The sequence below is a fragment of the Mya arenaria genome, chromosome 1 (genome assembly GCF_026914265.1).
Source record: "Mya arenaria isolate MELC-2E11 chromosome 1, ASM2691426v1".
NCBI classification, from domain to species: domain Eukaryota; kingdom Metazoa; phylum Mollusca; class Bivalvia; order Myida; family Myidae; genus Mya; species Mya arenaria.
This window is the reverse complement of record NC_069122.1, coordinates 18508393-18524407: the sequence shown is the minus strand read 5'-3', so window position 1 is coordinate 18524407 and position 16015 is coordinate 18508393. Positions and strand designations below refer to the sequence as shown.

Sequence of the window (16015 nt, the reverse complement as noted above, 5' to 3'; positions counted from 1 at the left end):
CTGAAATATGGAAGCAAGAGTAACAGTTCTTGTGCTCTGCACTTGCCATCAATGAGATCTTTCTACCTATTTAGTTTCAGGTTGATACCTCTTGTAGTTGATGATATATGCCTCTGACAAAATTTAAGCTTGAATTTTAAAAAAAGGCAATTACTCTTAACATATATATAGAGTAACGGTTCTTGTGCACTGCACTTGCCCTCAATGAGATCTATTTACATATGAAATTTCTAGTTGATACCACTAATAGTTGACGAGATATGCCTCAGACAAGTGAAACGGGACACAACCGCCACCGCCGACAAAAGTAACCCTTATAAGTTGCCTAGTCAGGCGACACAAAAACAAAATGAAATAAAAAAAGCCAATCAAGGGCCATAATTTGTATTAAAGGTTAAAATTGAGTTATGTAACCTTGTTGTAAGATGGTCGTCAATATTTCTGTGAAGTTGATTGAATGAAGGGTATAGAAGAGTTTGTTTTTTATTAAAATCCCAACTTTCCCTAAAACTTTAACCTTAGTTCCTTAGTCAATCAGGGGCCATAACTTGTATTAAGGATAATATGGGGTTAAGTAACTTCATTGTGTAATGGTCCCGAACAACTGTGTGAAGTATTAAGTCAATTGAATGAAGGATAAAGATGTTATTAATAAATATCCTAACCTGCCCTTAAACTTTAATCTAAGTTCCATAGTCAATCAGCGGCCATAATTTGTATAAAATATGATATGGAGTTATCTTACCTCATTATGTGATGGAACTGAACAACTGTGTAAAGTATTAAGTCAGTTGAATTAAGGGTATTGGACTTATAAGTGAAAATCCCAACTTGCCTTCAAACTTGTAGTAAAGCCCTCCTTATTCTTCGAATAGTCAAGCTAAAAACGTATATTAGTGGCATAATGATCATGACTAAATATTGCATTTATATCAGGAGCACTTTTTTATTGCACGAACCCAGTTATGCTGGAAAATCATATTTAAACCAAAATAACATGTCCTTGTAATAATTTAATAATCTATATATGATAGCACATGTAGTACAAATGACAGATTTTTACATAAATAGTGTACATGCACAGTACAGTACACATATGAAATGCATTAAAATTTAAATATACAGTGATTACATGTTTTTTAGGATTTCTCAGGCTGAGCGAATGCATCTGTTAGCAACCAACTTCTTTTATAAATATATGAAGTGTGATCAAAATGAAAGAATGCACTTTTTCAAGCTACTTAAGATGTTATTTATTATAATTTTATTTTCTTAAAAGGATTACTAATGGATCAGCCTTTTTATTTTGAATAGGTAGCTAGGTTTCCACTAGATTTCCTCAAATCAGATATGTTGCCTTTTGGAAGCACCAAAGGTCACCTTCACATTGACCTTTGACCTACTGACCCCAAAACCCATAGGGGTCCTCTACTGAACTTGACCAAGGAGCATACAAAGTTTGAAGACTCTAAAGACAACATATTCTGCCTATACACATTATAACCAAATTTGCTGTTGATTGGACAAAGGCTTCTGAAGTTATTGATTGGACAAGACTGATTTTAGGTAATTTCTATAACTAAAGGGCAATAACTCTTGAGTGACTAAAGCGATATGGCTGGTTAACAAACATGTCCAAGATAATATTCCCAAACACATTCTGAACAAATTTGTGAATGATTGGGCAAAGGGTTCTAAAGATATTGATTGGACGAGACCGATTATAGATAAATTTAAATAACATGTTTGTGTCTCTAGTTAATTGTCGTTTGGGCAATTGCTGTTTGCATCTAAACAGGACTTAATTTTGAAAATTCGACTACTTGGCTTGTCCCTGTAGTTTACATTGCAGTGCTCCAGTTAGGCCTAAATAACTGGGGGGGAGCACCTAGTTGCCCTTTTCTGGCACCCTGCTACACTTCTCTGGCACCCTGCTGCCATTTTGTCTGACAGAACAGCCTTTGATGATTATGAACTTTATTTGAAATGTATTGGACATATTGTCTAGTCAATTTTAGGAAATTAGTATGAAAATAATAAGTATACATAATTTTGACACTTAAGTAAAGATAACGGCTCAGGTATTAGTTATTAGTATAAAACTATTTGTTTTGAAAGTAGCTACAACACATACACAATATGGATAACTGTATAGATTGGCCCTTGCAAGTGCCCCAATAAGGCTCATTCAATACGCATCAAAAGTGCCCCTGCCCTTTTCAAATCCTGGCTGGAGCACTGCACCCCCCTTCCAGCTATATTTTTTTTAAAAGGCTTTTAAGGGAAATTTATTCTCACCAATTGAACACGCTGAAGATGAAATGTTACGAGCCCAGACAGTGGTTGTGTAACACGGATGAATGCCATTGGACTTCTTCACGAGTTGTCAAGTAGCACAACAGTCAAGAAAAAGAGGCCAGCCTCATTTAAAGGAGGCCGGCCAGGTTCTGTGAAAGTAAACTCAAAAGAATGCATTAATTGTGAACAACAAACTACGGTATATACTGCAGCAAGGTTCCTTTTGAGATTAAGGGTTGTTTCTTTAACTATTTTTATGAACGGTATATCTGTAATGAATAAATATATAATGAAAAGGTAAGAATGACTATATCTATATATGTACAAATCATATACTATCATATCATCCTCATAACATTCAAAGGGAGGTCAGAGGTTTCTTCGCTTAAAATTTGCAAAATTGAAAACTATAAATTTGCATTTCTCAAACAAAGGGGAGCAACTGAGTTAAAAATATGTTTCCCAAAAGGGAGATAATATGTTCATCAAGCTTCACTCTCAGTCTGCAAAGATTGCTGGTCCTCGAGAATTGGCACGATAAGATTGTCTTTTGACATCAATTCATATTTGGTCACAAAAACTGTAAATCGTTTGCACAGGCTCGTTTCATTCTGAAAATAAAAAGAAATACCAAATTTTATACTAGATCAGATTGTCCCATATAATATTTCATATTATGCATACATAAATAGCGCATTTCAATTATGATCAAAGCGTAGTCTAAGTCATTAGTTTAAATTATCTTAAATAAGTGTCATATCTTCTTTTTTCGAACACATTTAAGTGAATTTAACTATTGCCAGTTTTATGAAGAACACAAAATTGGGAAATAAAGGTGTTGCCAATCGCATATTTATACAGATTCAAGAAAATTTGTTAATCATACAAAATTCCAAATAACGATAAGTTATTACTTCAAATTTCTTTCCTCACTTTATCACAAGAATTTTTTCTTTAGCCATAAATGTTCCCAATCAATACACATACAGCTGTTCCAAAATGTCTACAAAATGGCCAGTAAACTTAAAGCTTTACAACAATTTTAACACAAACTTCGTTAACTTAATGAATAAACATCCAGTTCAATATTCACCATTTAGGTGGTTTTAAATTCTACAGTCTACTGTTGTAAAATATTAAATTTCATATTTCTGTCAAAGATGCACTCTGACTGTACCAATCAGAACCACAATCAATACAATTACTTAAATTTACCGAAAAGAATGAATAAATATCGAAAACAGTGGTTCTTATGAAGGATACCGTGTTTAATTTGAAATAAAGAAGCAAAAAATATGGTATTCTACCTTATGAGACAAGAGATGATTGGTGTAAATCTTTTAGGACCCAGAAGTCATTTAATATTTTTGCTTTTTCAGCTATTAAATACAATCTTTTTATTAGTAATTATTATCTTCCATAAATGCATGATTTAGTAAGTAATTAACGGTTTTCTCACTCAAAATTTGATTTTTGTTATACATGTGTATGTACTGATTTTAAATACAAGTGTCACTTTAAAGCTGCGCTCTCACAGATTGAACACTCTGACAATTTTGTTTATTTTTGTCTTGGAATGAGCCAATTTTTGCGTACACGTAAATGCATGGGAACCAAGACCAAGATCTTGGTCAGTTTTAGAGTTACGGCCAATGTTAAAAATTTTGCACAATGTCGACAACACACTTAAGCCAGTAGTCAAAACTAGCACAAGACCGCAAGCCCTGCACTGGTAAAATGGTTTACGGGCTTGATTAAATTCTAGGTTTTGTACAGCAGGGCTTGTTCTAAAATGTAATGCCAAGAAGTAGAATATGAATTTGAGCTTGTTTGTCCAAATGACTCATTTCCATGACTGTTTTGAGGGCTATGACTTTTTTCTAAACCCCCGTTTACATGTAAAACCAGGAACAATACCTCATATTCATCAAAGAGAGCTCTGTGGTGGAAGTAGGCATGTGAGAATATTCTGTACACCCTTCTGCAAACAGATCCCAGCTTGGCTACAGAAGATTCCTTAATGCTCACCCTGAAAGCGTAAATATGGTACATGTAGATAAATATTAAAAAAAATACATAAAAAAGAGGTATACATGTAAGCGAAATTTTCTCCATGATTCTTGCAAAGGTAAAAGAGACCCGTTCATTTTCTGCAGGTGTGTTCTTCATTAGCAGACTATTTTGAATCATCTTTTAACACAATCCCTCAATTTGCAACAATTTTGAATTTCCATCCCAACCCTTGCTTAAATTTCTTTTTATGTCCTTATTAGTTTTGAATAACAACAAGAGCTGTCACAGAGACAGCGCGCTCGACTATTCCGCCGCTTTTCAGTGTAAGGATTGAAAAGTTTTGGCGAAACATGCATGGATCACTGTTAGATTAGATTCCAATGCAATACATGATGTGCTGAGATATTAACATAAATGTGGTTACATGCAAAAGTTTAACCAGAATTTTTAAGTGTAATAATAAAGGCCCATTATTTGCAAAATACAGTTATCTAACTTGGTTATTCAATTAGGTTGGGTGGTTGAATACCATTGTATAAAGTCTCAATGCAATACATCAAGTAATTGCTGAGATAATATCCTGTGTGTGCTAACATGCAACACCTTAACCAGAATTTCTAAGTCGCATAATAAAGGGGCAAAAATTATATAATATGAGAGATAGAGTTATCTAACTTGATTAAATAAGAAGGTTAAATGGTTGGGAGCCTGTGTGCAAAGTTTCAATGCAATACATCCAGTAGTTGCTGAGGTATTGACTTAAAAGTGGTTACATGCAAAACCTTAACAAGAATTTCTATGTCGAATAAAAAAGGGGCCATTATTTGAATTTAATGCAAACTAGAGTTATCTTACTTTGTTATTTAAGTAGATTGGATGGTTGAGTACCATTTTATAAAGTCTCAATGCAATACATCCAGTAGTTGCTGAGATATTGACTTAAATGTGGTTACATGCAAAACCTAAACAAGAATTTCTAAGTCGAATAATAAAGGGCAATTATTTTGCATTAAATGCAAACTAGAGTTATCTAACTTGATTATTATAGTAGGTTGGATGGTTGAGTACCATTTTATAAAGTCTCAATGCAATACTTCAAGCAGTTGCTGAGATATTAACCAATGTGTGCTTACACGCAAAACCTTAACCAGAATTTCTAAGTCGAACAATAAAGGGCAATTATTTGCATTTAATGAAAATAAGAGTTATCTTACTTGGTTAATTAAGTAGGTTGGATGGTTGAGTACCATTGTATCGAGTCTCAATGCAATACCTCAAGTAGTTGCTGAGATATTAACCAATGTGTGCTTGCACGCAAAACCTTAACCAGAATTTCTAAGTTGAATAATAAAGGGCAATTATTTGCATTAAATGCAAACTAGAGTTATCTAACTTGGTTAATTAAGTAGGATGGATGGTTGAGTAATTTTGCCCTATTGGGATCCAAATAAACAAAAATAGACACCCACCTATAAACTATTTAAATAATTGTTCCCCCCAAAGTGGTTATATATTTAACTGGAAAAGCCCTTACCTGCTGGGGAAGTATTTATTGCTATTAAGGAGACAAGCAGCCCCATCTAAGGTATGCCTGGTATAGTCTATAGCAGGACACTGAAAAATAAAATTAACACAAATTTTGAAAACAAGTACTTGGTACTGTATTACACATGTACACACATGGTGTTAGGCAAAAAGAAAATTGTTTGGTTAGCGTTATATCCTTTTCAAACACAGGTAGGGTATGTGGGCTTTTCTTTTAATTATTTCTTCTTCTTTTTGATATAAGAATGTCATTGTCATCATCATTTAAAGGTTTAAAGATTCCATAATTCTTCAGACTAAAAAAAATTAAATAAAAATCACCAAATGACTATAAAAACAGTAGGGTCAGCGCCGATTTCGTAGGTAGAGTCGGGTAACCCAAACCAAATGCATTTTTATTAGGCCTTATTGGGAAAATTTGCTAGAAAAAACTATAATTACACAAAATTGGATGTGATCTCTGTTTTGAGCATCGGTTATAGCAAACTTAGTAGTAAATTGAGTTACTGAGGCGATTCGACAGTCATGAACAACTTTAATACCCAAATTTTTTTAACAGTTTTGGGGCATAAAACTGCTGTACCTGATGTGTTTAACCCTATGATCAAACTTGACCAAGACATGCCTATAAACAATGAAACTAAGTTTCATCATGATTGGATAATAAATACTTAAGTTAATAATAAGTTTTTAACATAAAAGGGGCAAGACTCCAAAAAAATTTGACCTGATTTATCCATTGATAAAACTAAATCAAGATATATTGCAAAAAACACTGTCACAAACTTTTATCATGATTGGATAATCAATTCTTAAGTTGTTGTTTACACAAGACATAAACCTATCATTATCATTTTTTAATGTAACCTTAAATTGTTAAATATAATTTAACATTTAAGCATGTCATGATTTTAAAACTGCTAAATAATGTATACTACCAACCACACCTTCATATTGCGGATTTTCTATTCACAGCAATTTTTTCCTACCACACATATTAACTGTTCAATTTATTTTTCACTAAACCCTGCTATATAAGCATGTCACACACCCCGTTCATTGCTATAATTTGCCCTGTGTCGATTCTAACACAGTGTTGCAAAGTGTTTATTAGGGTAGCTGTTTTAAATTTTCTGAAGGTTATTTCTTTGTTCCCGTCCTATAAATCAGGGTTTGAATTTAGCACTCGCACACTCGCAAAAGGGCAGCCGAAATTGAAACAAGAACTGTCACAGAAACAGCGCACTCGACTATTCTGCCGCTTTTTGGTGTATGGATTGAAAAGTTTTGGCGAAACATGCATGAATCACTGTTAGATTAGATTTCAATGCAATACATGATGTGCTGAAATATTTACATAAATTGAGTTGGAAAATATTTGAGGTGGTACGCAAACTTTAACGAAAATTCTAAGTCGAAAAAGGGGCATAATTCTGTCAAAATGCTTAATAGAGTTACCTTCTCCTGTGTACAGGTTGGGGGCATGATGGTAAACAAGTGTGCAAAGTTTCAAAGCCAGATGTCAATGGACTTTGAAAATATTTGAGGTGGTACTCAAACTTTAACGTAAATTCTACTTTCATTTTCCGATAATCAAGCATAAATTGATCACGTAGATTAGCCTTATGCGCACAGGCAAGTACTTGTTACTATGTATTTTTGTAGACTGGTCTTTCCTTTCCATTTTTTGCAGCGGTATGTAGCGATAATCGAATCGAGACACAGTCTGTTTAATGATGACAAGCTAAAGATAAAATACCTGCATATCACGGTAAGTTGCATCGCAGCAAGATGCAGCGTGGAATATACATTCATGATTTACTTTGATGAAACCATGCCGAGGCAACCCTTTTTTTGCAAAATGTATGAAAGTATGGTTGGTAGTACATGAAAAATCCAGCATGCCTTTGGAAGTGAGTTGTACAATCATTTTACACCAAAAAATGCTGGTTATAAACAAAGAAAGTAAAAAATAGGATGTCACAAACTTATAGCAATTTTAAACAAACATAAGCTTTGAGCAGGTCACATGAACAAAACTGTACCAGACCTCCTTTGGTGTTTTGTGTGCTGCACAGAGGAAGATCCACTGTTCTGTGGCTGTCATTTGTGTGCAGGTCTCAGGGTTACATTCTGTCTGAAGTTTAACTGCAATGCCATTGAGTTCCATGCAGAATTGTCTGAAATAACACATAAACATGCAATTTCAAAAACAATCCACGAATTATATATGAACTTTTCTCACAGTACAGTAATTGAAATTAGGAATTCGAATTTGGTACTAGTATCTTTGAACAAGCCCAAATGGAAATGAACATGATAATATTAAACCTTGAGACGCATTAAAATTGCTAATTATATCAACAAGGAAAACAATTAAGATTTTTATCCGGCTATTTGGGAAAAGGCTACATGTGTTTTATACACCGACCAGTTCAACTGGTAAAATTTAGGAAAATTACGATTGATTTATATTAGTAATACAAGTCAATGTGTCCATATTTTTCAGGGTGTCAAGGTTAAACAGAAATATGACTAAAATGTTATTTTTATTGTGATATTTTTTGTGGTGATTGAGAAAAATATAAACTTCATTGCATTGGTAATGAGTCTGGTAAGTGTACCCTTCAAAGGGCATAAATAGTCCCTTAACCCATTTCATTCTGAGACCCAGTTAAGATATAATACCTTGAATATCTGGGCATTTTCCAATAACTGATAAGCCATCTGACTTTATATGACCATTGTGTTGTATAAACACTAATAACTTCTTTATTATTGGTACAAGACCCAATGAAGATTACATATTTGGAAAGGAAATAAAAATATGCACATGTTTATGTAAGTTTCATTAGCAAATGATTTTAAATAAATTATTTTTTGCAAGTTAACCAGGTGATGATGAAAAAAAATAAAAAAAAATAAATATGCACAAATTGAAAGCAAAAAAATCACACATATTTTTTTTCAAATGTCACATAATCCATGTATGAAAGTTTCTAAATTAATCTATCTTTAAAATGAAGAAAGAATTATGAAAATATTTTAAATCTATAAAAAGTTATAACAGTTATAACGAGTTGCGTCCCTTGTAAAATGGCGGCAGTATTTTTTACCTGTGTAAATATTTGATAAATATTAAGTATTTCGACAATGGGAGTGGATTTAATGACCTACCGTGTTAGAATCGGTTCATTCTTTATGCCAGGGAAATTTAAATGTCGGATTTTTGGAATAAAAGTGAATGTGGACAATGCAAAGTTAACTCTTAGAATAGTGATATTAGCGTGTGCTTTACTCGTGACGACGTGCGGCGATGTGGAGCGAAATCCCGGCCCTGGATCAGAGCAATTGTTGGAGAACCCCACCCCTAAGAGAACCACCCGACAACAGAAGCTTTCTTTTGCCCAGGTTGCTAATTTACCCCCCATGAATCAGGATCAGGGTGCCAGGCCCAAAACACAGCGCGCGGGTGCTCGGAAGGATAGTGTAAGTGTCAGTAATGACAATAGTAATGCTGAGGTATTAGCCTACTTGAGAGACTTCAAAAAGGACATCAGAGATGATTTTTTGTCTTTAAATACCAAAATTGATGACATTCATACTACAGTTGCGGACTTGAAAATCGAAAATGATCAATTAAAATCAGAAAATGCATCCCTATGGAAAGAGATTGATTTTCTCAAATCCAAGACAGACAATTGTGAAGCTCAAATGAAGCGCAACAACTTAAAATTCAATGGTATACAAGGTAAAATCAATGAACCATGGAATGTAACAGAAAATAAGGTGCGCTCATTCATCAAAAATGACTTAAATTTGCCACATCTCGAAAATGTTGACATAGAGCGGGCACATCGTATGAAATCGAATGCTAGTGCCGATAAATGCACTATCATTGTAAAATTTACAAAGTTCAAGGATAGAGATGAAATTCTGAATAAAGCAAAGCGTTTTTTACGTAACACGTCATATATCGTTCACGAGGATTTTACTGAGAGAACAAGAGCCATCCGCAGAGAATTAGGCAAACGGTTAATATCCGAGCGAAGGCAATTATGCCTCAATGAACTATGACAAGTTGGTAATCGAGGACACTATTTACGGTTACAATGATCGAGATCAATCTATTTATGAAATTGGACCAGCACGCGGTAAGCCGGGAACAAAATGGCGCCAAAGACGAGCACGTGATCGCGAGGAGCGGGACGACAATAGACGAGCTCAACGGGATGAAATTCCATTGGACGATGATGACACTCCGACTGAAACCGAAGACACTCCGAGGATCGACTAAGGAAGCGGCCGAGGCGTGAATACATGTGACCTTGTTTATAAACTTGATATTGCCACGTGGAATGTAGCTGGTCTACGCAAATACTACAATGATCAAGAGATTAAACGTTATATGCAACAGTTTGATATATTCGGCGTAGTGGAAACTTGGGGTGATAACGAAAGCGAATTTGATTCATTTTTATCATCATATAAACATTTCGGATATATTAGAAAGAAACCTGCAAATGCAATTAGAAATAGCGGCGGTGTAAGTGTTTTTGTAAAATGTGAATTTATTCAATCAGGATTTATAAGCCGCATATGTCAAGATTATGTAAATTGTGTTGTACTTTACATTAAGTCATCTTTGTATGATTTTGCACATGATATTATACTTTATGTAGCATATGTATCCCCAGAAGGTTCCACTATATACCAAGATGACAGTAACGGCATTTTTCTGATAGAGAATAATATTTCAATGATTAAGAGTACATATAACAATTGTCTCATATATATGGCTGGTGATTTTAATGCTCGAACCAAAAATCTTTTAGATTATATACCAAATGACAATCTAAATTATGTATATAATGCAGAGGTAGATTATAACTCGGATAACTTTAGTATGCATAGACACAATAAGGATTCTGAACGATACAATGCCTTTGGTAAAGCATTAACTGAATTATGTTGCACTTTGGATGTACATATTATAAATGGTAGACTACATAATGATATAGAGGGGAATATCACATGTTGTGCTAATGGGGGTCGAAGTGTAGTAGATTATCATATAGCTTCATCAGAGTTGTTTCATTACATAAGCTACTTTAATGTTGATGATATAGATAGCTCTGATCACTTTCCTATTGTAACTCAACTCTCTATTCCTAGGCAGAGCAATAACGGTACTAATGATATACAAGGGGACCGCGAACCTAATATACAAACGTTTGATAGTTTTAAATGGAGTGAACGCATGGCAGATAAGTTTCTATCTAATTTTTGTTCTATGATTGATTTACACAGTCGTTCAATTTCAGATTTAGTCGAAATTAATATAGATAGTGCTATTTCTATGCTACTGGATATTTATAAACGAGCGGCGGGTGTAATGCAGTGTAAGAAAAGGATATTGCTAAATAAGTCTGATCAACCAAAATGGTGGGACCGAACTTGCATCCAGTTGAAACATACTAAAACAGTTTTATTGCGCCATTTTAGGCATACTAATGATGATTTTGATTTTAATATGTATAAAGAAGCACGGTCATCCTTTAGGAACGTATGTAGAAAGAAACAATTAGAATATCAAAAGCATGCACGTCAGATGTTAATAGATAACAGTAGAAACCCAAAGTTATTTTGGTCAACATTAAAGCGATGTACATATAAACAGCCTGAGGCAGTGAGCTCAATTAAGCCTAATGAGTGGGTTGAATATTTTAAATCTTTACTTTTTAAAGACAATCAAGTGTCTGTTGCTGGCTTGGATATTTCTAATACGGCTGAACATACCGGAATTGAAAATATATTAAACGCACCTATCACAAATGAGGAAATCGAGAAAAGTATAAGGAAATTAAAAGCTGGAAAGGCACATGGTATTGATGGCATAGGCGCTGAATTCTATAAAAATACCATTACATTGATAACGCCTATATTGAATATAATATTTAATAAAATCCTTTCATCGGGTGAATTTCCGGACAGTTGGAGTACTAGTCTAATTACACCTATCTATAAGTCTGGTGCTAAAAATGACCCAGCCAACTATCGTGGTATTTCTTTAATTAATGTTATATATAAGATATTTTCAAGTATTGTTACAGAAAGAATCACAGAATGGTCAGAGCAATACAATGTTTTAGATGAATCGCAAGCTGGATTTAGGGCAGGTTATTCTGTTGTTGATAATTTGTTTACATTACAATGCCTAATACAAAAATATTTGTCAAAACCAGGCGGCAGATTTTACGTGTTGTATGTTGATTTTCAAAAGGCCTTTGATTCCTTGGGTCATTACAAACTTTTTACTAATATGATAAACAAAGGAATAAAAGGTAAACTCATAAACGTAATACTGTCGATGTATTCTAAACTCAAAGCTCATATAAAATTAGATAATTCTGGTGGTCTTTTTGATGACGTCATAACAAATGATGAGGTAAATACAAAAAAAGTTTATGCTACTGAGGGTTTTAAGTGTAATATTGGGACAAGGCAGGGAGATTTATATTCTCCAATTTTATTTAATCTTTTTATCAATGATCTATGTCAATATCTTAAAGATAGTTGTAACCAGGGTGTTTTTATCACGGACAATATTCCTGATATACACTGTTTACTGTACGCAGATGATGTGGCAAATTGTGCTGATACTGCCATAAACCTTCAACGACAATTAAACGCTATCTCCAACTTTTGTAATGAATATGGGATGCAGATTAATCTGAAAAAAACTGAAATTATTGTATTTAGAAACGGAGGCCCATTACGCCAGTATGAAAATTGGACACTTAATGGTAACATCGTCAGAATTACATCGATGTACAAATATATGGGTTTATTGTTTACTCCAACATTATCTTGGTCTGCAGCGAAATCCAAATTAGCAGCTCAGGCAAAGAATTTTTTCAATTAAAAACTATCAGTTGTCATTTGGTACGTTTAATCATAATGAATTTTTTAAACTTTTTGATACAATGGTCTCCCCGATACTGACATTTGGCTCAGAAATTTGGGGATTCAAGGAATGTAATGAGATTGAAAAAGTACAGCTTTTCTTTTGTAAATATTTTCTCGGAGTTAAGAGTTCTGTAAATAACTGTGTGGCTTTAGGTGAATGTGGTAGATTACCAATGTTCACTATTTATGTCTCGAAATGTGTAAAATATTGGTGCAAAGTATTACAAATGCCTGAAAATAGATTCCCTAGAAATTCATATATTATGATAAAAAATCTGGATAGTTTAGGTAGGCGTACTTGGGCAACTTATATAAAAGAAATATTGTTTACATATGGCTTTGGGTATGCTTGGATTGCCCAGGATGTGGGAGATATAAATATATTTATGTGTCATTTTAAAATAAGAATTGCTGATTGTTGTAGACAAACATGGCTTGGTGATGTAAATAATTCCTCACGTTGTGATACTTATAAATGCTTTAAGTCTTTATTGAATGTTGAAAGATACCTTAATATCAGTTTACCGTTTCCTGTACGAAAATCATTGGCAAGATTTAGAACATCTAGTCATAAACTTCATATTGAAATTGGTCGATTTTTTTGTATTGATAGAAATGATCGCTTTTGTACTTATTGTTTATTGGATAAAGACATACTTGTTATTGAAGATGAATATCATGTGTTTTTTAAGTGTTCAAGATTTAATGACATCCGGGAAAATTATTTGTTCTTTTGGTATCGTGGAAATACTGACATTTTTCATTTCTATAATATGATGGCATCGGAAAATGTTACCCATATTAAATCCATTGCTCTTTACATTCATAAACTCATGTTAGCTATAGATAACACTTAACTTGTTAACCAAGAGACACAACTCTTATTTAGTTACATATATGCATTTTGTTATATTTGATTTGCATTGTAACATGTATTATGGGCTGGAGGCCTTTCATTGGATAAACTTTCGTTCGTTCGTTCATATCATCCCAAGTCCACTTCGGAGCAAATCGGGCTGGTGGATGTTCATCGCGATGTTGGTTGGCATAGCAGTTTGAATCCTCGACCAGTAAGGTCCAAAAGTCTTGCCCCCATAACAGTTTTATTGATAAATGACAGTAGTGCGATAGCCTGGGTTTCTTGGGTCATATTGTTCTTTATGACCACCATTCTTTGTATTCCCACTTGGAAACCTTGGGGTGATCCTCTTTGTCATTCAATCATTATAGAACTCCTCAAGATCGTCAAAAAAACTCCACCAAATAATGCAAATTTCATAGTTTCTGATTTCTATCGATGTTTTAATGGCTTCTGTTTGTATCAAACAAATTCACATAAACTTCGTCATTATAACCACCCCAATATCACTATCATCACTGAGGTTGAAAGTCCCATCCATTTCAACCAAAATTTGCATCAAAATCGCAATAAAACGCTTAAATTTAACTTGATTTCTGAGTTTTAAAATTATTTCTTCATTAAAATTTTCTGCGCATCTATATGCGCATAACATCCGGTCATACCAGAAAACGTATAAACCAGAAACAATACAGTCAAAACGAAAGTAAATAAAGTGAAAGTTCAGTACGTCAAAAACTACACCTTTTGGTGTATCCCGCATGTAAAGGGTAACTACACCAAAAGGTGTATCCCGAATGAAATGGGTTAACATCAAGCAGTATCATTTCAATTTCTTATTAACATGCAAATTAAAAATAGAAACGTGTCATTGTTCTTGATTGAATACATCGACAACACAATGTAAGTCAACAAATTTAACTATCAAAACCTTCGAGACATTCTAAATATGAAGTACTTAGCCTCATTTTGTATTATTGACAGTAAGATGGAGACTGACGAAACATAAAAAAAAACTGAAAGGATAAGAAAATGAACACAATCAGAATTTTATTCTTAGCAAAATCCACAGGCCCGTAAGGCTTGCATCGTTATGAGCAAGCCCCCATGGCATATTACCAGTCTCAAAAAGACATTAAAAATCTGACTGAAAATATATTACGTTGGAGTGTTAAGCTTTATGATGATACAAACCTAAGGTGCTCGTATTTCCAGACACCTTCATCTTGGCCTTCAGGTGGAGTGAGTATTTCATCAACTCGAGATGCATCACGAGCAATCAGTTGCTGTATAAATTGTTGCACTGCAAGCGTGCTGTCCATTTCTTCAAAACTTTCATCAGGCCAGCTACACCATGCCTGAATGTTATCATTTTTATAAACGTCAGTCATTAAGATATTGACATACAAAGAAAACGTATTTTTCTACAATTGTCAATTTTTGACAGTTCTTCTTGGTCGCGAAAACTGATGACATTACTTTTCTAAGATTGTTTTGAGAGTAACATCCTGTAAAATGGTAGCAGTATGTGGAGTGTCATATTAATTTACCTGTGATTTGGTTCCTGGTCTGTTACGTCTTATTATTGAGTCCTCAGACTCGATTTTTGCCATTTTCATTTTTCTTGCAGTGCCACCTAACGGCGTTACAATCAAGGAAAACCTCGTTCACAAAATTGCCAAAACGTCTTGAGGAAAAACGGTGGCAGGAATCTTGTAATCCGTATCTGGAGTATGTTATTGGTCCAAGTTCGTATGCAATTTCCCGGACCTGGTTCATAGGCTAATGACACAGTAAATACTATTTAATATTATTTTTTTTCAAAACTTCATAAACGTTAATGTGGATCTTTTTGGATGTGGTTGTTTTCTTTTTACCATTACGGCAATAAGATCTTATAATATCAGATAGTGCATGTGTGTCTGAAAATTTATGAGATAATTCACAAAGCATTTTGTTGCGACAAGTAAATTAATTGTGCGTTAAAATCCTTGCAGCTAATCCACCTCACCTTAAAGTGACTCGCATAATAAATAAATTAAATTAGTTTTCCCGATAATGCATCTGAAACACTTATTTAATCATTATTTTACTCTATGATATCGAAATTGCAGAAAAAAATAGTTATAGCATAAAAAAGGTATTTTGGTTTGAACGGGTTCAGGCGAACCCACGCCGGTCAATATTTTTTATAACAGCTTGCTTGTCCACACGGCCACCAGAACTTTCCCGAAATGGTGAATATTTTGACCTTTTAATGATACGTTGATAACCATTGATAATGTCACTCAACCAATCAAGCAACACCACATCCGTAATTATTTTTCAATC

The 16015-nt window shown here is 33.9% G+C and overlaps 1 protein-coding gene across 1 annotated transcript; it reads right to left on the bottom strand.

Moving 5' to 3' along the window:
* Positions 1–1000: 1000 nt before the first annotated feature.
* Positions 1001–15337, bottom strand: LOC128238065 (MOB-like protein phocein). The gene is made up of 6 exons (XM_052953644.1): positions 15235–15337; positions 14879–15042; positions 7907–8036; positions 5846–5925; positions 4216–4327; positions 1001–2909 (listed from the first exon to the last, which is right to left on the bottom strand). Exons 1-6 carry the CDS (start codon positions 15301–15303, stop codon positions 2784–2786), a joined length of 681 nt encoding a protein of 226 aa, XP_052809604.1. The 5' UTR covers positions 15304–15337; the 3' UTR covers positions 1001–2783.
* Between the last annotated feature and the right edge of the window lie 678 nt (positions 15338–16015).